Below are 27,975 nucleotides of genomic sequence, written 5' to 3'. Positions count from 1 at the left end.
ACTGAAGCTTGCATTTGCCACAAAAACATTGAGAAACAAGGACTTGGATGCGAACATACTATACAGAAGCAGACAGTCTGCTGTGGTTATTGATGTTGTGGGAATTAGGGATTTATACAGTTGGAAGAAACAGAAAGCCTTTATAAGAAAGTTTATGTAACACTTTGGCTAAATTCACCCTTCTGATAGAAATACATTTACTTTCACAAACATTTAACTACAAACACAAGGACAGTGTTAGGCTACTTTGAATGGCCTACTGACAGAGGCACTAATAGAAGTCAGGTGGCTCATCTGTCAGCATGCCTCCCATCAACCTGTTTTTCTACAATAACTTACGATTTAATAATATTGTTGCAAACCAGAAAACTTTCTTCATGGCTGCCAACTGCAATATATTAAACAGAGGCTTATCGATTGTTATTATCCCTAATACATTTTCAAAGGTTGTTTTAAATAAAAAATATAACTTTTTTCATCTTTTTCCCGAATTGGGTTTAAATTCAAATGAAAAAAGTATGTGTGCAATTTGCTAATTGTTCTCCTCTCCCACAATTACCATCCTATGAGGGATAATATTTTCCATACTTACATAGTGTAATAAAATTTTTCATTCTAACTAACCAAGCAAATTCTCTCCAATGTATAATTTTCAAGTTCTCAATTAATTATTCATTTGTAGTCACACTATGGGATTTTTGATTACAATTTTGTAGAGATACTGAGAGATTTACTTTATTTTTGTTTTCCATTAAATACTGTTTTAGCCCTTTTTTTTATGTTTCTACTTGGTGGAGTAAAGAAAATGTAGTCTTAAACACTTATGTTATCTTACTAATGTGTTTTTCTGTTATTATCCTTCAGAAAGAAGCATTTTGTAAATCTCTAAAATCAGTGAGGGTTAATCTCCTAAGCACATGCAAATAATGACTATTTGTGTGTCTTTGCTGTATGTGCATAGGAAATGAACCATTTCTGATTTTAGAGATACTAGGCACTTTCAAGACAAAATAAATTGTACAGCTATATTATATAAATCATAAGCACGTGGAGTGTGATGAATGCTGCAGACTCTGTTAAGACAAATGGCCTTGACATTTGAAGCAGACACTTTTGCAAGCAATTTTGTTCTTTTCAGCCATTTTAATACAAGTCTATTTCTGCTTCCGTGTGTCTGTCACATTCTTCTCCCACTTAAGTATTAATTTCATTTCGTACATAATGTCACGGAAATATTTTTTTTGCCACTAAAGCACAGTGACCATGTCAGGAGTCAAGTTAATTGTATTCATATTGGAAAGAGAAACAGAATCAGAGAAAAACTGTTTTTTATTCGCACAGATTTGTTCATTTTAAAGCTGCTGTATCTACATGTGTTATATATTTTTATGGGTCAGAGGAATGTGCACACAAAGCATGGCAAAAAGACGTGGTTGTATATGTTAATTTCTGCATAGTATGTACTTGTGGAGAAACAAGTGTTAGTGTGACTGTGCAGTGCAAGATGAGCTGCAGAGTGTTGAGGACTGAGACGGTGATAACCAGTGTGGGATCAAGTTCAGCCACATTCCTCAGAGTTCACAAAAAACATGCATCCTTTCTACCTTTTTTTTCTAAAATTCTTCACTTACACTGGGGAGCTCTGAAGGAGGGAGTAAGGCCAAAAACAGGGAAAGGAGATGTGTAAAGAAATAATGTTACAACATTCATCCATCCACTATTTTTCCTGTTTGCGGGGATGCTGAATCTAGTCCCAACTGTGATTGGGCAAGAGGCAGCATACACCCTGGACAACTCCAGTCTATGACAGGGATGACAAATAGAGACAGACAACAATTCACACCTAGGGGCCATTAAGAGAAACCAGGTAACCTAACTGCATGTTTCTGCACTGTGGGAAGAAGCCCAGACAGGCACAGGAAGAACATTCAACTCCACACAGAAAGGCACCCAACCATCCAGTAGATTCAAACCAAGGTCCTTTAAGCTGTTAGGCCACCATGTCATCCCTAACGTTGCAACACGCTTCCCATTTCAAAACGTCACAGCACTCCATAACATTTAACAAAACTGACCTCACTTGTCATTTCAATTCCCCTGTTCAATTTATGTCCTGCTCAAGACTTCCCCTCCCGGAATCTCTCAGTCATTCACATTATAACCACAAATATTTACAAAGCAGATGCAGTAAATGATTCCTCTCCAGTCCAGTACATCCAAAAAGAAATAAATGTGTTCTTTTCAGGGTCGAGTTGAAGCTGCTGCCACGCGCCTCCTCTTGGGCTCAAGAGGCTTCTATGAACTTAATATTGTAAATATTGTGCAACTCTTCCAGTATCAGCTCAGAGGAAATGTTTTGTTACCCTCACAGCATTCCAGTCAACAGTTCATATCCTAATAATGGTCTTAAAAGAGTAAGCCAACTAAATATATTTCCTCATACACCAATCACAAACATCCATCAATAAACAAGATATTGTGAATGTTTCACTGGAATATAATATACTCAGATAAGAATGTCAGGAACTTGGGTTCAAATATTGTACATACTTTCAAATAAGGGAAAGTTATGAATTCAACAATAAGAGTGAAATTTAAAATGGTCGTAACTGTATGGCAAGTCTGTAACTAGCCCCACCTTTATTCACTCTACAATTTTTACAGAATACAAAATCCTTCGACACAACCCAGATGGTTTATCATAAATATCCATTCAGCACAGCTTTATTTTATTTTCCAACAAATCATCACAGATATTTTTACCACAGTGTAATTTTTAATAAAACTGACAACATATACCCTACCTTCAGTCTCTTGAACTGTGTCTAAATATTATTCTCGTATTTTGTCTTTTTAAATGTTTTTTCCTTTCTTTAATGCTTCCATGCGGTCTTCTGTGCTTTCTTTCTCTCTTTCTACCCCATTCATCCCCAGCAGAGCCATCCTGGGCAAAACAAAGTCTATGCTGATACCATGTTAACACAGTCCAGAGCTCCTGTCACTCTGTTGGGCTACAGAAGAAACTGATAAGCTAAAACGTGTGACAGGAGGAAGACATGTTACCCTCCTAAACCCCCACATCTCTCAACCTCTAATTCTTTTTATCCACTTCCCCATTCCTGTGGTGATCCTCTGTCATAGATACTGCTCTAGATCTTTGGCATTTGAGAGGAGACAACAATTACAAAGAAACTGCACAACAACTAGGTTCCTCATTCATTTCTATCTACTTGGATTCCAGTCATGTTTTGTGGAAGAGGCTGTTTCAATTGGCTGTTGACAGATTCACAAGCAACACTGCTGTGCGCTGTAGGGATTTGGACAGTGTTTCCAACAGAGCCCTTAAGCCAATGATAATAATCCACTGACAGGCCCAAGGTATGGTCTTATTATTTTCAGTTGTGTCAAAGACAAATGTGAGAAAGTCAAGAGCGTCAAAAACCATACAAACTTTCAGTCTAGGCAGTGAGCCTACCTGAAGACATACACACAGACCATAAAGCTTAGGAAGGTCAGAGCAACTCAAACTCTACCTATCTACTGTATGGTTGCATCTGTCTGCCACTCAATAGTCCTGGCATCACTGAAGCACACAGTGTACCCATAATTCACACACCACCTAAAGTTCAGCCAAGCCCACTGAGGTTAAAGCAACAGAGTAAGTAAAGAGGGACGCACTTGATTTTTCTGAAAACAGCAGGCATTTGTCGAGTTTACATCTCTTGGTTTCTTGGTTACGTACTTCTCTCACTGTAAATTTTATTTGTTATTCGGTACCACTACTACTTCAAAAGAGCTTGTAAGTTATTACAGAAAACGTCAATAAATGTAGTGTTCAAAACCTTATATGAGGGCATTTCACACCACTTAATAAACCAAAAGTGACATGAACAGGGTTAATAGCTCCTTGACTTGCCAATGTATCCACAACCGTAACCGCAGTGACACATATTCCTGCCTGGGACTGTGGATACAGTACATGTCAGCTCTATATCACAAGATTGATAACATATAGATAGTCAAGTGTCCACAACAAAACAGCCTGCTGCTTTCCCATGAGACCTCATTATATGCGTGGCTAAAAGACAGACAGAGGAAGCCGTTTTCAGTTGTGGTTGCAGTGCCTCGCTGTGCTCTTCCTTCCTCATGCTGGCTGAGCCAGCTCTGCAGTCTGCTCTCTGCTAATAATTAAACCATTGAAACAGATTAATAAGCAAAGTAGGGCTCCAGTCTCGACAACATCTGATGAGAATTAGGGAGGCATGCTTTTTGGCATGATGATCCCAATGCCCTTTACTTTTGCTCTTGCTTAACAAATCGTCCTACTCCAGTTGCTCTCTTTTTCTCTTGCTGACTCTTAAACAATGATATAAAATCTTAAACTTATCTGTTGTTTTGAAAGCCTATCCTCATGCCTGTTTTCTAATTCTGGACTGAAAACATGTGGGTAGAGAGAGGAAGACCTAGCGGGGATAGCCAGGATTACGTTTCCTTGGTTCCCCTTATTAGAGTTGATTGTTATCCAGATTTCTTTTAAACCGCACACTGAGTGTTGATTTTCTTCTTAGTCCCTTGTTCCCTCCCACCTGTCTCCCTTTCACAATAAGTGAGCTGTTCAAATGACTGAGGGCTAACACACCAGTTACTAAAACACAGACACACACCAGCCAGTGCATCTGTGATTTGTTCTGCTCTTTTTAAACCCAGACCAGACCCAGGAATGCTCCCCTGTGAATTGTGATTGAATATTCAATGAAAGTAATGTATCAACCCTTAACCTTACACTTACATGACAGAGACCACCTGCAACAAAAAAAACACTACACTGTGTTACTCGGGGGATTTAACAGGCCAAACAGTGGGCATTCAAAAGCCTAATTGATGTGTCATTACACAAGCTGCTGGCAATTATTTTAATTTGATTGTCTGCAGTCTCGGATAAGCAACACACCCAAGCAAAACATAATTAATGCATTTCCACAAAGACCATCTATCAATTCTGTGGTGGGACCTTTCAAAAGATTTAAAGGTCGAATTTGAGGGTTTCCCCACATAAAGACAAGCCACTGCTTCAGCTCTTCCACTCAGCAGAGATATATCCAACATTTCTGGCTGAGGATCAGTAGAGAGAGTCTCTCATCTAATTTACCATACTACACTATTATTTCTGTTATTTATGAGTGCAGGAGTCGTCCCGCTAACTGATAGTGTGGAAGTAAGAATGTGAATTGTTTCACATGGCTGTGAATTTGAATTTAAACATATTAACTTTTGCATACTGCAGTTACAGACTCTGAGGAGCTTCAAATGAAATTCTGAAGAGATTAAAAGAAAGTTGAGTGAAGAGGTAAATGTTTGTGTCTCATGGGAAAAAACACAAACATTTTAGACTGTTTATGTTTGTTTTTCATGTTTTTCACTGAATACAAAAAACACATCACTGTCTCAACTGTCAAGCCCTACAGCACATTACTCAATTTGCTGATAGCAATCTGCCCTGTGGACAGCTTACACTAACACTGGACAGGTTGCTTATTTAAATTTCACCCATAGTGAGTTTAGCAGCAACCTGAGTCATAGTGGACCTGATTTGGAGTAAGTGCTGACATGTAAATTAGACAAGGGCAAGAAAAGAAGAAACTACGGGGAACTCCAAATGCCTGTAAGGCACAAACATGCCCTTTTAGTCCTGGAACGTCTGAGCAAAAACAGTGTTGTTGAGGTTGTGGAAAGTAGTAAAAAACAAACAAAAATGGAAAAGCTAAACATGCCTTTAACTGGGTCACTTGCTCATTGATTCAAATGGTACTGTAGTTTTTCAGTAACTGTCTGCTGGTAAGCAGGTCTGGTACAGGAAGACTCTTTGGCACCTCTACATAAAAATGTGGATTGTTATTAAAATTTAGCAAGCTCATATGTTATTTGACACAAAATAAAAACTTGTAATATTAAAAACAAACTAACAAGGACCTCAAGATTATTTATGGTTCTCTGAAAGGACATATAACTGCCGATGAGAGACAACTTGATAAGTAAAAGTACTTGGAAGACTGAAATGATGACTGTTGACTGAAAGTAACCTACCTGTGCATTCGTGCTGCAGACCCTTGCCGTAGTATCCTTTCTCACAGATGCAGTCATACTGTCCGGTGTGTGTGCCACACCTACAGCTTGCCATCAGGTCACAGCAGTCTTTGCCTGCTTCGCACAAAGAGGAGCAGCGTGACAGATCCTCCTGGATGTAGCTGCCTGTAGGGAGGTCTGTGGGTGGGAAACAAACGTAGATGCACAAATTGCAGCAGGAATATTTGACAGCATGTGGACATTTTTTCCATTCTGTTGGAGTGATTGCAAAATCATTATCATCATTGTCGACAATACAATTACTGCATTAATTTTCATTATGTAGTTATTTAATGAACTAACAAACTGTCTCATAATTTGTTATAAACTCTGCCAAATTGAACCATGAGAGCCTGATACAGCATTTTGACTGATCTAACCTATTAGTCTTTATCACTTTATGTTAAACTCTTTGTCTTCAGAATGGTGTATGAATCATGATTCAGTTTTTCCAGTGATCTCATTTGTCAGTATTTGGGCTTTTGGGCAGATTTTGATTTGATCCTCTCATGTTAACCTGTTCAGAACAGAGGAACAGAATCTGTAACCACAATTTGACAGTGGGGGTAAACTAATGTGAAGCTGTTGACAAGGCTAAAAAACTATGTACATTTTAGTTCTATAGGTCAGCTGTATGCCTTTATTTTTACTTACCTGACACACCAGGAAGGCAGAGGGGACAACAGAAGAAAAAAAGAGACAACATTTGGGTGCGTGCTTTAGGGCTTTTGTTGGCAGAGTCACTGGACTTAAAGACTAGGTAGCTGAGATGACAGTACAGTGTGTCTTGGCTTATATTCTCATGGCCTTAACTTGTGTGCCTTGTGTTGTCTCACTGGTCTGTACTACTCCATCTACTGTCTGGAATTTCAGAAAGTGTGTCTGAACATGAACATCTGCAAATGCATGCGCATGATTTACAATGTTTTACACACTCAGCGCTGTACTTAACTGTGTTTTATGGTGATATTTTAGGTTTTAAAGCCAAGACAGTCCCCTTTTCACCAAATTGTGGGAAATCCCCCTCAAGTGTGGGAAAACTGCCCTACTCTGTCCAATCTCTTTGGAAGTAAGGCCTAATGGCTGTTGGCAGTACATAACAGAAGAGACCCATGCAAAATGTACTCTGTCAGATTCCATTTAAAATATTATTGGCTTCCTTTTAAGTAAACATTGAATTTTAACAAGGTCAAAATCTTAATTTAAGAAATATTTCTCCAGGTCAGTTTATGATGATGGGAATACTGACGCTTCAAAGAGTCTGTGGTAGCCTAAACTTCAATTTACCAAAACATAAGGTTTGATTAATGTTCCCTTGTGCAGCTAAAATGGGTAAATGGGAAAGAGGTGAGATGTCTTGATTGCAGTGAAGTGAGATCACAGATGCTTCTTTAAATTCACTTTATACACATTCCTAAAGAATGTGATTATGTCTTTAAAAGATTTAAAACAGCTGTTGCTGTCTCCAGCAGAAATAGCAAACACAACAGATGAGCACAAGTAATCCTAATCTCTCCTTCTTACCTTCATGCAGTGCACGACGTGCCAGGGCCTCAAACTCTGCAAAGTTGTGTACAAGGTAGCAGTGCTGGTCCTTGGGATATGAGGCCATGTCGTGGAGTTCCCTGATGTTACCCTGCCAGATGCCCAAAGTGAAGATCTCAACACCACGTTCCCTCAGAGCTGCTGCTACTGGCCGTGGGTCTCCACCGTTAGAGTAGCCATCAGTGATCAGGAAAATGGCCTTGGTGGCATTAGCACGGGACTGACGTAGAATTTGCTGTTATAAAACAAAATATACATTTAGCAGGTGAAAAGAAGCTGACTGATAATTTGATCTATACCACTGGCTTTAGCAATGTTCAATTAAAGGTTCAACAAAAAAAAAAAAACATATATATATATATATATATATATATATATATATATATATATATATATATATATATATATATACATATGTAAAAATGACATTTTTGGTTTTACAAAGGTTCTGATGATTTTCAGATTATTTCTTGTCCAGGAGTCGTGACTTAATGGAATATTGCTGTCATTTTTATTCACAAATTGTCAGTTTTATCAAATTAAACAATCAAGGAATAGGCTAGACACTTCCCCTGTTTCCAGTCTTTATGCTAATCTAAGCTAACTGTTGCTGTGTCCATCTTCAAAATAATCAGACAGTTAAGCAGTGGTATCAATGATGACATCTAACTCTAAGAAACAAAAGAAATAATTACTGTACATATTAACCATATTTGCCAAAGTGATAAAAATAATAATGACAAAAAACTGTTCAAATATTATAAAGGTTGACAATTCACACACACAGATCACACATATTCCTCTGCCTGTCAGCAACCTACCAACATAGCTCCTGCTTTAGTGACATGACTAAATTGAAAAACAAAAAACGTCACACACAACCACTAAAAACAGCCCTCAATTCTAGGGTTCCTCAAAACCCTACATCAGCAAGACAGGCAACAAGGGCAGGACAGGCAGCAGGGGCAAAAAAAGGAGAAAGCTCTACAATTGTAATTATTTCTCCTACAAACTACGCAGCTGCTTGCCAGTGGTCTAAAACCGCCAGAGAGAACACTGGGCAACACAGGCCAGGCTGCCGTGTCAGTCCCAGACACAGGCTTCACTTTCCAAACTAACTTTAGCCACGGTTTACAATCTACCACATAGAATTAAACAGGACATTAAAGTCAGAGAAACATATCTTTATTTTCTCAAGAGTTAAGAAAAAAAAAAATAACAGGACCATCTGCTAGCTTTTCTGTGAAGTGTCTAGGTTTGCTGTGAGGGTATTTTAAATTAGGTTAAAAGGTTATGTGGATAGAACCCAGTGAACAATGGAAGAAATGAAACAAGTTGGAGCAATAAGGTGAAGAGAAAATATAAGAAATTGAAGAAGCAAAACAAGCCAAGATGAACTCAGTAGGACAGATATGCACTTACTTACTGAAAGCCAGAAAGGTCATGAGTATATCATAAAGCATTTAAAAGACTGGAGGGAAACAAAGAATGTGTGTCAAGGGGAGGTGAATGAACTTTCTGTATTTTGAGTCCAAATAGGACGTAATAGCTACAAAGAACAGTCAATAAAATATGAGAGGTGAAAAAAAATGAGACATGGAAGGGTGTAACCACAAAGAAAGGGAAACAAAGCAGGAGAGAAAGCTCTAGTCTTTATTGTCTAATTGGCTAAACTTCAAGCAGCTCTGGCAGGAGTAGCGTAATTACAGAGCCTGTGCAGTGATGGAGTGAGGGAGTAAAAAGTGGATGGAGAATCGAGAGGATGGAGAGCCTGGTTTCTCTGATCCTCAAAGCTCCAGGCTGCCTACTATTCTGCTTCCCAGCCAGGGGAGGTTTGTTACGCCCGTTCCCAGCTGCCAACCTATTAGGCTGCCGTACTGCCTAGTCCTCATTGGCCAGCTATTAGGATGGTGACGTTTGCAGCAGTGGTACTACTTAGTGTAAGGTCTGTCTATCCCAGGCACATAAACAGTGATGGCTTGATCTGTACATGCATGCTGTTATGATTAGCTGTCTTCTCTTTGTGAATATGTTGAGTGTTTTTATTGGCCATCTGCTTAAAGTACTGTTGGGCCATAGCGGTTTCTGCGTTAGCCATGAGTCAGTGGCTGGTGTTAGCAAGTGTGGAGATGCCCCCAAATGGAGCATACGCATGCATACCCACTAATAACATGCTCTCGAATAGCCTCTACATACTTTAGGTCAGAGTATTAACATGAAGATGACCACAGGAGCCAGCGTGTGGGAAGGGGCTGCTCTTCCCTCTGCATGCACCTAATTGTTCAAGGCATACAGTCAAGAGAGCAGCAAAAATAATGCAGAGATAGCATGTAACAAACAAGAACAATTACATGAGCTAAGTTAGGCACATCCTACAGGTGTGTACATAGTACTGTATACTGTACAACATATATATGAGGAGTTTAATAAGTGTCATTTTTTTCAAGTTATTCATCTTTTCTGGACATGCATCTGACACCTCATATATGTCAGCTTATGGTCTTGCTATGTCAAACATCCCATACATTTCTTTAATTACACAGCTGGAAGACCCTTGAACATCAGCGGCAGACCAAGGCAAAAGTAATAAGCCAGCAGCAATGGGACAGTTTAACAGTGTCTAGTTTAGATTAGATGGTACAAGGCAAGTGACAGATGAGTGTCCTGGTGGGCCTGGTCATTATGGTCGCCTGATATTCTTATTGCAGAATCACATGTACACACATACATTAAACACAAAGTAACCACTCTCTTGTTTTGGTCATTTGGTTCATTACGGTTACAATAACCTTTTCACACTCTTTTTCAAACTACAAATGAATCACCAAAATGAATAAACCACATAACTAAAACCTTAAGTCAGCTGATAAAAAACCTGATCCTTATTCTGGCCTGACTATCTCCAGACTGATGCTTGTATGATTACAACTTCAAAAGCAGGCACCTCCTTGCATTTGGCAGTAGAGACTAGGAAATCTTTCCACACCTTGAGGGGCCAACAAGGGTGCCAAGGTTCCCCAGATGTTAATCAAAGGCTTATATTTGCATGGATGCTAATCTGAATGCATACATACACACAACCCCAATCACAACCACACTGCTGGCTTCTAATCAGCTCTTCCTGTGACTTTGATCAGAGCCTGAACCCACCTAGCTCTGAACAAAACCAGTGAATTATTGCATTCTTTCTCTTTTTGCACAGTGGGCACCAAATTGTAATAAAATGGAAATGCATACAAAGTCACGAATAAGTAGTTTGATGTTATTTCTTAAATGTGTCTGCTATTTATATTAAGGACCAAAAACAATATTAAACCTACTAAAAGAGATGTGCCATTGTGATATGTTATCTTTTTTTTTAGCTTTTATTTTTTGCAGTGGATCACATTTGTAGCAGTAGGAGGCCCAAAGATGGTATGGGGCATTTGTCTGAGGTGCAACTGAAGTGGAAAAGAAGACAACGTACAGTATACAGCATGTAACTGAACTGATCAGGAAGCAAATAAAAAGCTAAAAGGGCTGGGTGCTCCTTCTGTATGAATATATGTGTCACAATCACTGAAGCTGCTATTTCTAGTCACTTTAATGAGACAGAGATAATGCAGTCTAATTAATGTAAATGGCATTAAGATCTTTGTGAATATATTCTAATATCAAACATTTTAGATGCTTTTATAGAGCATGGTCTGTCCATTCTTAGAAATCCACCTTCCAAAAACATTCCACGACATTCCACTACGGATGAAAAGTGCAACCCAACTACATCCGTTCAGAAAGATCTCTCCCGTCAGTCGGAAGTGAGAATGCTTGTTTTGACAGGCTATCTGCTCTTGGCTTGGGTGGTAAGAATAACAACAACAATTCTGCAGGGGCCCAACAGAAAAACATGCACACATGTACACACAATTAGAGACACTAGACACAACTTCATAATACTGAGTCAGGGACACATACTTTGGATATTTGAGATAAACTAGGTCACTTGCAAAGACAATTTGTTTCCTGGTTCAAATTCGTTTTTCTTTCTTACATATTGAATGCTACACAGGATTACAACATGCTTAACTTTTAACTGGGGTTGATGTCATTTTAAAGGCAAATTAATCCTGACATGTTTTTTATTTCTGCATTCAAGCTTGGATTCCATTCAGCCCATATGTCTCATACTGTAATGTTTATGCAACATCATCTGTTTCACAAAATTTATTTCTCAAAACTGGCCATGTTCTTCTTTGTTCAGAGGTTATGTTTGCTTTCTACAATGGCCACCCAGGACGCTAAGGACCAATGCTTTGCTTTATGTTTTACTGTATGTAATTCAAATCATATATTTTCTACAATAACCATTTCTTCAAGGTCTTAAAATAATGACTGATGATTTCACATAAATCATCAGTCTACTTAGAGTGTAATATGTTAGTGAGCTTGCACACATCTGAAACTTCAGTGTCAGCAAGAAGCTCATCTCATAAATGTCACGTTTATCATGTTCTGGCAATGTTACGTTATCATCACCTGCTTAAGCAAGTTTCAAATATTCCATCTCGGTTAAGCATTCAACACCCATTATTTAGAATTTGCTGACTGGTAATGTAATTTAATGCTGACAAATCAAACATGTAGTTATTTTTTCAGTAGATGTTTGTGGCCATGGACCACATTTACAACTCTCAAATGTATTTAGGTGAAGAATTTTCCTTTGCATTGTGGAGTATTTCCTTTAGGAGATGATCTGCAGTAAAGTACTTTATATATAGTTTGATGTTGGTAAAAAAAACGTGCATACCCACATCTTATATTTTTAAAGTTCTCATTGTAAATTACCTCTCTGATAGAGCAGTAAGATAGATAAACTCACTGTGCTGCTGTCTAGCGTCTTAACAGCCATGACAGATTGAGTGACAACCACACAACCAAGACACCTAGTAAGGCTGACAATAAGCAGGAACAAGAGTAGATGCAACAGATAGCATGCAATGTCCGTCTTTAGCTTCTGTTCATATCAACAAAGCGTGACTGCTTATTCACAGAGCTGAGCTGCAACTATGCTGAAACTTTGAAGCAGAAAATCATTTTGTCTTGACTTATGCCTGGTTAATACACTAATTATGCAAGTTGGGATTGTGTGAGAATGTGTGCTAGTGGCAAGCACTCTAGGGTCTCCTGCCCCTGACCTAACAATTTCCTAAAAGTCATGATCACACCAGTTTAAGATTTTCCATCATGTCTTATGCATTTCAGTATAACATCATTTGCAGTTCTAACATCATAAAAATAGGGAGCTCCGAAGGTAGATTATTTAAACACACTGATAATCTCCTGGGCCATTTAACTTAGGTTGAGACTCCGAACATGCATCTCCTGAATTAGTGTTTGTATGGCAAATCAACATTGCCTGCCAACCAAATAAATTCTGAGGTGTATCTGTACTTTGAATAAAAGTGTAGTACAATATTCCAGAGAGGAATAGTCATTAATCGTTGTCCTTAAAGTTGAAGTTTTCAAAACCACCAATCACATAGATAATTGTTAACCTGTCTGGGTTGTATTTGGCAAAGATTTTTGGGATGGAAAACCCTTCTTAGGACAGGACGATTATTATGGAAAAATGTTTTCAAACTCAACTTACTTACCGCTACCTAATGATTTAAAGGTCTTCACTATAGTATGGCTGTGTAATGTGTATCTGCACGCAGGCCTCAACTGAATCCAGTTTGACTGAGTAGTGTGATGCAATCTAAAGTGCTGAAGAAGAGAGTGCAGACAGTCCGTCAATTGCCAGGATGGCTTTCTGTGTTAGCTTGAAGGTTTCTGTCATAACATCGTTCATCAAACTCAACAACTCAACTGGAGAGGACAAGAAAGGAAGAGACAGTGAGAAAGACAGAAAGTAATTCCACATTGTGATGCCAGGGGGAAAGGCTATCTTGGCTGGTTAATGAAGCACCTTCATTCAGTTATCCCTCCACCAGCCTCAGAGTTGTGCTGGCATAACAAAGTGCTGAGACAAAACATTTTAGCCACTGACCATGCTCTAGTCAGACATGGCATTCTGGGTAATTGGAACCAGGAAAACTGATTTGATTGATTAAGGGGAAGAATAACAAGAGCAAGTTAGAGCCTGCCTGCCAGCTGGATGGGTCAAACTCAATTGGCAACCTGCCTCATGTCATGTATGTTGGCTTATTTATATTAATTCTAAGCTGTTTTCTATGTCCATGACATATAAATGACATTTTAAATATTTAAAGGCATGTTTCTTTAGTATGGCTACACATGATACAGTATATAGCAAACCAAGCCTCTTTATATATATCTAGTACAACTGCATTTCTGACCTCATCTGTTTTATTTTTAAATGTGTCCAATCGAATGTAAAGCATATATCTCACATGTAATATATTACTGAGTGGAGGTCATGGTTACTGGACAGTTTAATTCATGTTACACTTTTGTGTCGCCTTTTTAATCTAATGATGAAGACCAGTATGCTTGATATGTCACTGGCATGTTCATATGGCATTTAGGGACATGAAATAAAAACCTATGATACTAGCTGTTTACAGTGAAGTCTGTCAGATACAGGTTTTTGGCAAAGTTTGTGTTAAGAAAATATCCATGCTCAGATTTCATGCCAATGGATCATTAATCTCTGATATTATAATGGTGTCATCTGTGATTTAGTGATGTCATTCATTTTTGGTATAATTACTCTTCTTCAGTTAATCACTTTAAATGTTTTACTGGGAATCCTTTATGTAACTAGAAAGACAGCCTAAAAATATTACTGTTTTCTGATTTAATTATAGTTAATTAAGTTTTCTTCATTGAACCTTGGTCTATGGTTTGTTATCATTAGAGAAACTATATCTCTGTTTCTCATCTAACAGATTGAACCTTTTACTTTTGGCCAGCATCAAAATACTAAAATCTGATACTGACCTGAAAACTTTCAACTTCATTGTGCCTTTATTGACAATTATATAACAAAAAAGCTGTGTTCAACATAATTTCATTTAAGGGTGGAAGAAATCCTGTGAGTTATGTAATATTTTGACATTCAGGAGATCATTACCTCACTACCCAAGCACAGAGGCAAACCACAGCATCATCTCTAAGGCTAAGCTTTGATTTTGAAATAAACAAAGGCAACAGTGTGGTGAAGAGCAATGCTTTTCTTGACTCCAGATGGGCAAGTTGAAAATGCTTATACACAGGGAATGATTTGGGGACTGTCGCTGGTTTAAAGCATCCATGAAAAAGTATCCCATCTTGCCTAGACTTAGCTCAGACCACACAGCACAGACGCAGCATTTTCCTTTGTTACAGTGTGTTTGCTGTTATTGCTGTAGTTGCATTTCTTCCTCATGTTCACCTTCCTGTGAAGGGTTAATTTGTTTTGGCACCGGCTTTAAGTGGAGATTTCTCCTAGCAGTGCAGAGAACTGGGGAGATGTTCATGTTTGTAGTACAGATTAAGGGGGGGAGGGGTTTGCACACAACTTATTGATTCTCCTGTTTGTATTCTGGCCTCATTGGCAAGATAAATTATATTAGACCTCATAGCATCAAGAGGAAGCTCAAGCTGAGAGGTCATTTGAGGAGAAGGACTGGTTTTATTCCAAACTCCACAGTCAGAGTTGCTACGGATTTCTACATAAGCTTTAAACCTCATCATAAATCAAAAGAAATTTGGAACATAACATGATGTTGCATATACTTGTTCTCCAAGAAGTCACTAAAATACCAACACAACTATGCTGTTGCTGGGAAACACCTGTGTTTAGTGTTTGGATACCCCCATAACTGAAACTTCAGGGTGTTTCATTTATGTGCTTTTGTTCTCTCCACTGAAAATTGGATGGGGGTTTTGTGCTGTATTGTGTCTTGGGGGATAAGTTTCTTGCCAGTGCACAGCCTTTCAAACATGAACTGATTAAAGTTGAGGCGTGTGTACTTAAGTCGCTATATTTGGGAAACTAATTGGAACAGAGGTTCTTGCTGTGACTGAAAACACAACTAATTGCTCCAGAAATTGAACTATTGCACAATTGGAATGTTACAAAGAAGAGTCAACAAACACAAGAAAATGTTATGAAGACTTATATGTGGGTTTGCATAGATGTAAAAATGATCTGCCTACACTCCATTTGCACCTAGTTTATATTAATGATAACATAATAGTCACTTAATACACTCATAAAGGCTGATTCAACACTGTATGATAATTTTGTTAAACTGTACTGCATTGTACAGAGAGGTATTTCTGTTATTTCCAGTAGCTACCATAACTAAAACATATTGGGTGGAAAGAAACAGCAGGAATACTGTATTAAACTAAATTGGTTTTACCTTGATATACCTCAGTCAGTGTACAATCATTCATACAAACAGTGACATCCAGCCAGACAAACAAACACGTATACACACTCACTCACCAAAGAAAACAAGCCAATGGAATCTGGCACTCTCAATCTCCAACCTCAACATAGCAAGTGGTTTACTAATAGACCTACACGCCTTAGCCCATAAAAACATGTTATTTAGTTTGCCACTACTTGCTCTTTGAAATAGTTTTGGTTTCTTCAGGTGCCAGTGTATGACGCTTTTGGTAAATCCTAATCTCAAGATGCCAAAATAAATCCATATGCTTAAAGAATTTGTCTGCTTTGTTCCCCTAATTACACAACTACAGCTGTGAAATTTTGAGTATGTTTAAACAATATATTCTAACAATATTGTGAACTTGGAGCAGGATATTAAAGGTATGTGACTTTCATACCAACTGATTTTTTCAAGGTAGATTTTAAAGGTAAAGTTAACCAAGCAGGAAAATGTTATGTGATACGAAGTAATAGGTGGTGAAATCCATCTTTATAAGCCATGAGCAGCTTATTTGGACTCCCTACTTTGTACATATGATGAAAAACTGGCACAGTGATGAATGTATATAGGGTGAATGCAAGACCTTCTGAAATTATATTTGTGTCTGCCAGGGGGGGTATACAAAAAACTGGGAAGTGTAATAATTACTCTATTCAGTCTCTGTTTGTTGAGCTCATTCCAATGCCGCAATTTTTTAAAAGGAGCGAAAACATGAGGGTAATTTTGACTTTTGCCTTACAAATAGCATGGTGTGTGGTAATTTCTGGCAAAGTGAGTGGTCCTGATGCATGTAACAGAATGAAAGGGCATAATAATAAGAAGGAACTCCTCTTTGAAAAGTAATGAAAAAGGCTTCAATCAATGAAATTAAATAAGTTGGTTACAGATCTTTATTATCTCTTGTTCTCACTGGTTATTTATATTCTATTACTACTTCATTTCTGCTCAAATGTTCATACATATAACTATGAAATAGATTCTCATATTTTATATTTACTATTGAGAATTGATTGACTCATTGTCCAGGAGTTGTCTTGAGGGCAATCTTAACTTTTCTTAGATTCCTTATTTCCTTTGTCCTCCACTGTTAACAAAGTATCCTATTTTACTCATTCCTCCACATTTTTAGAAAGTTTAATTTCTGTTTCCCACTGCTTTTCATTTGAGGTTTTACGTCAGGCCAGTGTGCGTTACGTTGAGTGTCTGTCTGACTGTGTGTGAGATAATGGTGAATGAGGCCTCAGGGTCTTCTAGACGTTCAGGAGCTGGAAAGTGTTGCTGGAAAATATTCGGTATCCATTTCAAAAAGGAGGGCAGGGGTGAGCAGAATGTGATGAGAGAAGGAACAGAAATGTGCAGGCCACTGTTAGGTAAAAATGGCAAATATTGTCTATGCATGGGACAGACAGAGTGCAGTTTAACACAGTATTCAGCATCACTATACTGCACAATGTAATCCCTTAGAAACTGCCAATAGTAACGGTGGTTGGAGTTATAAAAATTGATTTAAGATGAACGGGTCATGGTGATCTAGAGAAATCACAAATTAACCACATGCTCCTAAAATGTACCAGTGATATTAAATGATAAAAATTGTTTTGAGTAAAAGAAAGCCAAGATTCCTGAATCAAATTTCATTCCATAAAAACAAGGAATTTGTTGAAATGTTGCTTCAGAGCCCACAGTTCCCTTTCTTTCAAACAGCGATGACAATACTTACAAAGAACAGCTCAGTCAAAACATTTTGTGCATATTTGAGGTTGATGGACAAAGTTAGGAGAGAAGGAACAAAGAATATTTCTGTCAGAATGTTCAGTACAAAGAGACCCAGCAGAGCAGAACCCAAGACAAATGCACTTCTTCCTCCTAAACCCAAAACACACACGCAAAGAGAGACACACACCGGAGCACACACAGTCATGTTGAGTCTATTGTGTCGATCACAACAACAGTGTGCAAATAACTTTTCAATTATGTGCATGTGTGTAAGGAATGCACATTTTAAAATTAGAGCTTTTTGAAGAAAAGAAAAATCACTCCTATCACTGTACAATTTCTGTTCATGAAGTAAAGTCAAGTCAGTTTTATTAATACAGCATTTTTCACACACAATGGGTTTTAAAACTAGGGTAAAACCCATTGTGAAATAACATTTAACTCAGGAATTATATTAATATGATATGTGGTGTCCTTCATTTATTCATTATCTTTTATATTTAAAAAACAAGCTTCGAACTAAAAGGTGTGAAAAAACAACTGCTAGCTTCTATTGTTAAGGTAAATCAGAGGCATTTTCACCACTGAAGGATCATTTGACTCCACCACAGTCCCCCCTCTCAGATGAAAATCATTGGGGCAACCACAGAGTTCCTGAGCCTTACCAGGCCAGGTCCACAAGCCCTCAACCTGGAGCTGCAGCTGACCGTGTACCGACAAAGTCCATGAAAGTCAAGAGATTGAAGGGAAAGATAGAATACGTTTTTTTTTCCATAAATTCAACATGGTGATCTAGATGTGTCACCCACTAATGGCCATTGTTAAATCAGCTTATTCGCCTATATTCTCACTTTAAGGTGGATTCAGCTGGATTGAACTTCAACATCTAAAATGACAAAAACTGGTAAATTTGACCATAAAAAGAAGTTTTACACAACACATTTTTTGGGGGGAAAATCACTTGTAGGGTATCTATCAAGCTAAAATATGTTACATTTAACCAATATCTGCAATTATTAAAATAGGTTTGTCAGTGTTGTCTAGCCTCAGCACTTTAGTATATGAAGTGTCGTTTTTAAGCTGCCTACTGTAGTTGCTCAACTGAAACTTCACCAAAAAGACATTACATCATCTTTAATCTGTTACACATTTCAGCTTTACAAATAAAATTACGATAACAGCCATGTGTCTGCTACATCCTTCTGTCTCACTCATTCCCGCAGCAGACCCTGTGACACTCAGGAGGAGGGTGAACAGAGGGCAGCAGCAGACAGACTAAGGGGGAGGAAATGATTATGCGTGAGATGGCGGGAAGTGTCAGTTGGACAGACAGGAAACAGAGGCTTTTCTTATCATCTTATCACTGCTGGGTTCAGCCGTGGGCACTGGATCAAAGACATGCACCTTGCTTTCATTTGGTGTAGAGTGCCCTCGTTTGCATCAGCTCTTTCGCTTAAATTATTACCACTTGGTTCATCCTCACTATTCTTTCCTCAGACACACAGATTTTAGGTAGAATTTATTACAAAATGCTGATGAGAAGTCACTGGCTTGTTTAAAATCTGCCATGTGACTCAGCCAGGAGAGAGAGAAAAAAACACTTCAGTGAGCAAATGTTTTCTACAAATGAAATGGCCCCTGGAAACCACCCCACCTTACACAAATTTTCCAGCATTCAGGTGATGGATGGTGTTCATTTCCCACCTTAATTTGCTGTGCTCTACACCTCATTACTGGTTATTCTGAAATTCAGGCAAAGGCTTAGACTCTCAACATTAACATGTTGTGCATGTGTGTGTGTGTGTGTGTGTGTGTGTGTGTGTGTGTGTGTGTGTGTGTGTGTGTGAGAGCTTGCTAATATGTGTGTGTTTTAAACAGACTAGGAATGTGGCAGATCTCTACAGTTCATCTCCAAAGGCCAAATATAAGCAACTTACACAAACCTCATTTAATCTAATAGACACTGTTTTGAAAAACAATACTCCAAATTTTAACTGTAATGCATCAAAGTTGATGACTAGATACTGCTGTTGAGGTATGTAGCTCTGAAGGAGAGCATGATGAAAAGACAGAAATGGAAGAAACAAGGCCTCACAAACCCTGCACAGAGTGTTTCACTTATGGTGGTCTTGGAAAGTTCAATCAAAAAGAGATTACCTGACATACAGCTGAATGAAGTGAGACTGACATTGTTGGACAATGGAAAAATGTTAGCTGCATCCAATTCTTAAACTGACATTCAAAAAGACGTTAACTTCTACTTAAATATTCAGCTGTGTGTTTCTACATGATACAAAGAGAGATATAGAAATCATCTCTCCACTACAAGTTACTATTTGAATTCTTAACAAAAACTGAGTTATTCAAAGGTTCCTGATTGGGACAAGTCTGGGTGATTGTGTGTAAAGACTAAAATCCAGCACAAGATGAAAATAAACTTTCACATTTTTAAAGACTGCAAACGCACAATATGTCTAACAATACAAGTACACATATTCTTCTATAACATACTCTGACATATATATGATGACAAGCATGTAAAGACATGCAGCTGCTTCATAAACTCTGTGTGTGAGTGAATCTGTGTGTGAATAATGAGCATGACAGTGTGTGTTTTACTGGTGAGCTGGGAACATTAGGAGTCACTGGAACTTTTCACTATGGAAGCAGAGGAAAATAAGCCACCTGCTAGTCTAACTTATACAGATTTAAGTCCCAGAAACACACTGCCTGGCTGTGCAAAAAGCTCATTTTATTAAGAGGGTAATGCTGGTAAACTACTCTAATATATGTTTTGACCCAGATTCAGGCAAAGCAGCTAACCACTAATCAACAGTCAGGTAAAAACATTACCGTGAATAACCATTAGTAAGTAACATTCTTTGTCTCGAGCCAGGACTTTCCCCACTTTCTCCTACTTTTTCCTCTCATTCTTCCATCTTTCTCCCACTCCTTTTCTTTCATCATCTCTCTTCACACGCTGCCCATCTGTCTGTGTTTTAAACAACTGTGAAAGCAGACTGACACAGTGAGGCCGCCAAGTCCAGTTTAGTGCTCAGTGTTTGTGTGCCAAAGCCAGGCCTGCCTGCAGAGAGCAAGAGGGGGTTTTATCTGGCAGCACAAGGCAACCCAAAGTCAAATTTTCAGGCTGGAGACAAATGATGGGACAGAAGTGATGGTGGGGATGTTTAACTGGCTATTAGAGATATAGTCTTTTTCTCTCCCTGCATTTTTATGGCTGACAACAATGGAAAGAAATAATGGACCAACAAGATTACCAGCAGCTAGTGAAACAAAATAAAGGGTTTTGAGCCACATCTACTACTAAGATATTTGGTTATGTAAAAGCCAAACACATGGAAAGGAGAGTTAAAAGGGACTTTTTCAAAGTAATTACAGTACACACATGAGGAAGGAATATAGTTCACTTTAAAAACCTTAATGTGAAGTACTTCTGTCTTAGGTAGAGTACAGCAGTTAATATTCAAGTGTTTGAAAACCTTCACAAAAAGTCAGCTCCTTTGTTCAGTGGTCAGAAAGGCACTGAATAAGTACAGGTTAAGTAATTTCATCAGCTACCAGGCTATCATGCCCAACATAAGGTTGAAGAGAGACAGACCCTGAAATGAGGCATTGTGAATCATCATGACAAAGTGACACTCTTAATAGACTCAATGTGTAGGAAATTTATCCTCATCTAGTTATTTTCACACACACACAGACAGAATTACAATTATTGTAAACCTGTCAGGTTATAAATGTCCGATTAGACTTTTAGCCATGTTAATTTACCCTCTGATCACAATAGTTTTTTTTATAATTGCCCATGTCCAAAACAGACATTCAGACAATCATGTCTACTTAACCCAGCAACAAGGTATGCAGAAGTGCAAAGGGCTGGAATTGAATTTGTCTATATCCCTTTTCATTCTCAACACAACAACTTCTCATTTTTTTCTGATAACGAGTGTAAAACCATAAACGTTTGCATATCCCCATTTCTACCATTCGTTGCATCTCATAACTTTTTAGGGCTGGTTCATGGTCTGTCACAACTGGTTTATAAGAGGATCTGACCACACTGTTATAAATTGTTTAAAGATGATCTGAACAGCCACATTTGAGCGACAAGCCAGCCATCAAAGAGAGGTGGGAGAATGATATTATTTACAAACAAGTGTAACTGCTTCAGTTGTTCATATTAAAAGTGCCACAAATACATGTAGCTGTGTAACAAATTACACAAGAGAGATGAGAGAAAAGTTCAGGTCTTGGCTCGTTCTTATTTTCGAACAGATGGCCAATCATGACGTGAAGAGTTTGGGGGAGTAACCTCCATACCTATCTGACAGTTTGTGTACAGTTTGAGTAATACATCTACTTTCAGAATATAAAAATAGACCATTCAGAATACCTATAAACATTTTAGCCAAAAAAGTTTTTAAATGCTGAATCCTGAATCAGAAATTATTTTGGAACCGCCACACACTGATGCTTTCAACCTACTGTGTAATGTATTAGGTGAAAAGAGGCACAGCAGACAGACAGACAGACAGCAGAGACCGAAATGAAGAGTGCTGGAGGACAGCCCTGTCTCTACATGCACAACTGGTGGAAAAATGTCTCTCTTAATGGATCCCAGCCTTCTACAGCACTTAAAACAGCCAGGACCAGCCAAAGGGAATAAAATATGGCATGAATGATTATATATATATATATATATATATATATATATATATATATATATATATATATATATATATATATATAATTAGCAATTATCCTCTCACTTACTTTCACTGCCTCGTTTAACTCTAACACACGCTTACATTTAAAACACACTGTAAACTAACATTCACTTCAAACATTAGATAAACACATTTGAGTACAAATACATGGAGTTGTGTGCAGGGGCAAAAGCACAAAATCACTGATTAAATGCTCTCACAAACATTGCAAACATTTTCAATTTAACACACTTATACACTGAGACAGTTGGTACACAATGTTAGGCAGATAAATCTTTACACTAGGGTTAGCAGACCCATACTTTATGTCCTTTTTGAAAGAGATGACAAATGCTCCAATCTTCTCTTTAAATATAAATACAACAGACCAGGAAATACATCACAGACAAACTGTTTTGTTAAACATCACTCTATCAATCAATGTGAAGACACACAGTAGACGTTAGACTGAACCTATAAGGTGTGGTCTAAAGCACCAGTGGATATGCTGTGTCTCAATCTGTATCTGCTAGGCTCATCTACTATATGTTTCCAAAAAATCTCATCTCCACAAAGGCTGCACGTACCTCTCCCATTACTCATACATCCCTCAGCCTACGAACTCACACTATGCAGATGCCATACTGGAAACCAATATTTTTACTGGCTATGATGCATGAATTTCAATCTTGTATTTTAATCAGGACTTTAATCAGAAACATCAAACTTAAGAGCCTGAGTAAAAGTACACCTTACATTTTAAGGCCATCTTTAGATGATTAAGACTACCACATCACTTGATAAATCACCCAAAATATTTTGAGTGTTTGTGAATAATGATAAGGCACTTTTAAGCCTTTTCTTAGTATTGTGGTCTTTAGCAGCTGGGACGCAGCCAGTGGTCTCCTTATCAGCACTTAACTAAGGAGGGCGAGCTGAAAACCTGTCCTGAGGGCCAAGCTTTCAACACTAAGCCGGAGAATATGGTCCAAGGCTATTAGATTTAAACAGTGATGGAGAGAAGAATAAACCTGCCAGAATTCAACCCAACCTTTGTGGCCTACAAAGCATTCATGGAAAGTAACAAATATAGCATTATAGTGATTTATGTGTGTGTATATATATATATATATATATATATATATATATATATATATATATATATATATATATATATATATACACATACATCACCTCAAATTTAAATACATCACCTCAAATTTAAATGAAATAATTGATTCAATCAATTAAAATAAATCAGATCATTTTTGAGATGGGCAAAAGAGCACAGACATTGGAAACTGGAAGACCGGAATAGGTGCTGTCTACAGATGAGTCCAAGTTTGAGGTTTTTGGATCAAACAGAAGAACCTTTGTGAGACGTAAAATGAAAATATGCTAGAACAGTGCTTAGTAACTTTAGTCGAGCATGGTGGAGGCAGCGTGATGGTTGGGGGATGCTATGGAGTTGGTAAAATAGGAGCTTTGTACAGAGTAGAGGGGACCTTGAGGAAGGAAAGCTATCAAAATTGACACCTAGAATGCCTAAGGTCTGCTAGGCTGTAATTGCTGCAAAAGGTGTATCTAAGTGATCCCAAACATTTGAGCGGTAGTGTATGTACTACACACACACACTCAGAATTTATTTAACACCACATTACTAACTTTAGGCTGATGATTCTGCAGCAGTCAGCAAAAAGCTGAGTTTTGTGGACAGCTATTAGCGCTGCCATCGTGTGTGGCTGCATTTGAGTCAGTGAGGCTTGAGTCTGTTTTCAGGCTTTGTTGCATCCAGTCATAACATGTGCCTTGATTTAAGTATTTGTTCTTTAAACGTACTACACACACACACACATACAAAAAACTGAAAGTAACTAAATAACAGGCTGCAGCATTTCTCAACAAGTTTGTATCAACTGAGTTTTGTTCAATGTACTGAAAATAACTCCCAGCACCTAACAAAGCTCCTAGTTTTAGGCAGATCTGAAACATGGGTTTAGGTGTGTGTGTTTATTCAGGACCAGCCCCTATACCACCAACACAGCTTTTACAGCTGGGCTGTTTGGACTTGACAGATGAACTATGCCATATGTCCTGCGTGTGTGTGTGTGTTTGAGTGTGTGTGCACGCAGTTGGGTGTCAGGCAGTTCAAATCCACAAACCATAAACAAGCTAACATTTTGACCCCCTGTAACCCCACATAACCTCCATTTCATTGCATTTACAACAAATCATGCATTAACCAGAAACCTGTAAGCCCTCTGTTTAAGAGTCAAAACTGTCAGAATGAATTAAAATACGTAAAAGGAGTAGTGGGCAAATTCTTATCAGTAGAGGAGCACATACTAACAACTAACTGAAATACTTGACCTGATTTATGTATGTCTTTATTTTTCTTACACTTTTCTAAAGCAGTTATTGAGTGTTTAGTGTTGCATGCATTGTACAATTTGCTTCAGTACATAGATGATTTTTATGAGGCTTCATCTATGTATGTATCTGTGCATGCACATGCTCACTCTATGTGGTATTCTTATCACTGCCAACTCCTGAGCAATTAGCTAGCAAGGGGTTTCCCTGCACTATTTGCTAGTGTCTAATGAAGCAAGCACAGCAAAATCAATTCCACATAGGGCCTCATTAACATCCACCTAAATGAGCCACAATCATTCACACACAGACTAACTAGGACAAAAAGATACAGCATAAAATAAGTCTGCTTAACTCACCGCTGCCCTCTGGAAGGCTCCTTTCGTGTAGGTGCCGCCTCCTCTGTAGCTGATAGCTGGGATCTCCTGGTTGAACAGAGAACACTTGTGCTGGTGGGACTTAGGTGCTGAGATGTGGTCCACCCTTGTCACAACATGGGTCTTCGATGAAAAGGTGACCAATGCCACACGTGTGTTTTCCGGTGCGACAGGGAAGTCGGACAGCATCTTCCGCACAAACCTCAGCTCACTCAGGAAGTTATTTGCCCCCACACTAGACGACTCATCCACGAGAAACACCAGGTCCAAGCAGGAGCTCTTCTCACGCAGCTCACGGACATTTCGCTTGAATGCTTGGCCAAGACGCTCCACTTTGCTCTCAGCACTTTCTGACAGATTGCCAGCTGATGAAGAGGATGTTACTGGTGACATCTGTCTAGACCGACGGGACTGTAGCTGAGGTTTGGTCTGTTGGGCGGTTGGCCATGCTGTGATCCATATATCCAGGATGCACAAGATTACAAGACAAGTAGTCCATGGTGATATCAAAGAGTACCTTTGAAGAAACATAGTGACAGTCAAAAATTAGAACTAAAAAAGGAGTTTGTTAAAAAAAGAAAAAAAAACCCAACAACAACAGTGATCCTCTTCTCAAGAGATATTCAGTTAAGGTAAGTGTGTCCTATGCCTGTGTCAGTGTCCAGGAACATGACAAACAGCAGCAGTTCAGTGCAGAGATCCTGAAATGCATTGCTGAATGAGGAGTCTTCTCTTTTCATTCAAAATGTGCCTCTGTCCATCTGTTTCTTTCTCTCTCTCCAGTGGAAGAAAACTATGATCCTCTCTGGAACAATGTTTGGGCTTGCTTGCAAGGTCTCTGCCTGCCTGTTTTCTCCTACTAAAATAGATCAGTAAATCTGACTATTTCCTTGCGTTTTGTTCATTCTGTTTGTGTAAATGTATAGTTTAAAGCTTGTTAAGAGCATGTATAATTCTACTGGTCCTTTCTTTCTCCCTTTTCTTCTGTCAGTCAATAATCAGTCAGTCTATGCATCAGATCCAAAAAGCCCCTAAGCCTCTTCAGTCCCAGTGTGCTGCCCTTCAGGCTTCTGTTTGCCTATGTGAAGCTCCTGCCTGCACCGCTAGCCAAGCTCCGAATGCTTGTTCCTCTCGTCTCCCCAAATCATTTAAAAAAACCAACACGGAAAAAAAAAAAGTTGAAAGACAGAGAGAGGCTGAGGGGAAAAAGGGGGCAGTCCAGTAATGGCCGTGAAGTCATTTTTTTCCCCTTCATCTCTCCTCCTCCTTTTCTCTCACCACCCTCCCTATCTCTTTCTGTGTCTCTCACCCTCCCCCCTGCTTCCCCTTCTTCTCTCTGTATCTGTCTCCCTTGTCCTGACAGTGGAGTGAGGTTTGATGTCAGTGCAGCGCCTCGCCTGTCAACTTGTCCACATTCCCAAAGAAAACATCAGCAACAGGAGCTGTGATCAGCTCCGTATGTCCACACATGCACATTCACCGTGCACTCCAGATAACATCAGAATGAGATCAAACAAAGTGAGAATAAAACATGGGATAAAGAGATGACAGGACAGAAAGATAACTCGCTTAAAAAACTAAATGAAAAAGTTAAAGAAATGATAGACAGATAGCAGAGTTTAGAGGAAACATCAATCTATAATCCAAAGGTTAGGATCCAGCTGCGACTTCTTTGAATGTGCTTTGACATATCGTCACTCTTTAGTAGCTATCATTTCCTCTCCCTTCTTCCCTTGCTTTCTCTTGTTCAAGAAATAAAAAAAGAGGCAAGAAGAACTGCCCTTCTTGCTCTCTGGATTTGTCTATTTCTTCCTGCACCACAGGGATTCACACACTCTTTCACTGCCCTGTTTTTTTTTTTTTTTTACATTGCTTTAGTCTCTTCTAGCCTCTCCCTCTTTCTCCTTCTTTCTGTCTCTTGTTTGCCTTCAGTGATTTTATCTGAAACTAAAACAAAAGCACCCCGTGTTACAGAGACACACTGCACCTATTAAACCAAAAGCCTGAGATTTAAAGAAGAGTGAGCTACACAAGAAGCTGCAAAGGCAAATCTAGAGTATAGGGTGAGGACTAGACAGGGCAAAGAGTGAGGAAGATAGAAAAAGACAGGAATACATACAGAATATAAAGAGAAAAGTGGTTCATGTAGACAAAAGCATGTGTAGATTTTTTCTTCAGTAATTACAGGTGACTCTTAAACATCTTGTACCAAAACCATGGACTTCTAATCTCCACTCTAGTCTCCATCTTTCTGAAAAAAAGCTTTTGCATTTCGAACAGTTTCGACAGTATTTTGCAGGGGCTTGGAGTCTAATTCACCCAAAAGGTGTTGGATGATGAGGGAAACTCGGCTCAACAAACTAAGAGCAGGTCTGTATAGATCTTGTTTTCTGCCTGAGGAAATTGGAAGCATGATATTATCTAAAACTTCATCTGTTTATACTGTACGTTGATGCATACAGATTTCCCTGGATCCAAAGTAGAGCTCAAACTCCAATAAGTCTAGCAATCTTTCTTCTTCATCAGTTAATCTGAGGATTATTTTCTTTTTCGTTTGATCAATAGATGTCCAACAAAATATCCCAGAGCCCAAAACTGATACCTTCAAATGTCTTGTTGTTTCCAACAAACTGTTCACAGACCAAATACATCCAGTTTAAGTGTAATCATGTAAGAGACAAATGAGGCAAATCCTCATAAGTGAGTAGGTCTAACCAATTATTATTTGGGCTT

General features: G+C 38.5%; 1 protein-coding gene across 3 annotated transcripts in view; it reads right to left on the bottom strand.

The window, feature by feature from the left end:
- Positions 1-26,373, bottom strand: part of svep1 (sushi, von Willebrand factor type A, EGF and pentraxin domain containing 1) — a 78,814-nt gene extending 52,441 nt beyond the window's left edge. For all 3 annotated transcript variants that reach the window (XM_026352766.1, XM_026352768.1, XM_026352767.1), the window contains exons 1-3: positions 25,225-26,373; positions 7,648-7,903; positions 6,085-6,261 (exon numbers count right to left, since the gene is read on the bottom strand). In XM_026352766.1, the coding sequence (XP_026208551.1) occupies positions 6,085-6,261; positions 7,648-7,903; positions 25,225-25,773 (982 nt within the window). In that variant the 5' untranslated portion in view covers positions 25,774-26,373. The remainder of the gene's footprint in view (positions 1-6,084; positions 6,262-7,647; positions 7,904-25,224) is intronic.
- Between the last annotated feature and the right edge of the window lie 1,602 nt (positions 26,374-27,975).

The sequence above is a fragment of the Anabas testudineus genome, chromosome 18 (assembly GCF_900324465.2).
Source record: "Anabas testudineus chromosome 18, fAnaTes1.2, whole genome shotgun sequence".
Taxonomy (NCBI): Eukaryota; Metazoa; Chordata; class Actinopteri; order Anabantiformes; family Anabantidae; genus Anabas; species Anabas testudineus.
Note: the sequence above shows the minus strand (reverse complement) of the source record. Positions and strands in the feature narration are given on the sequence as shown.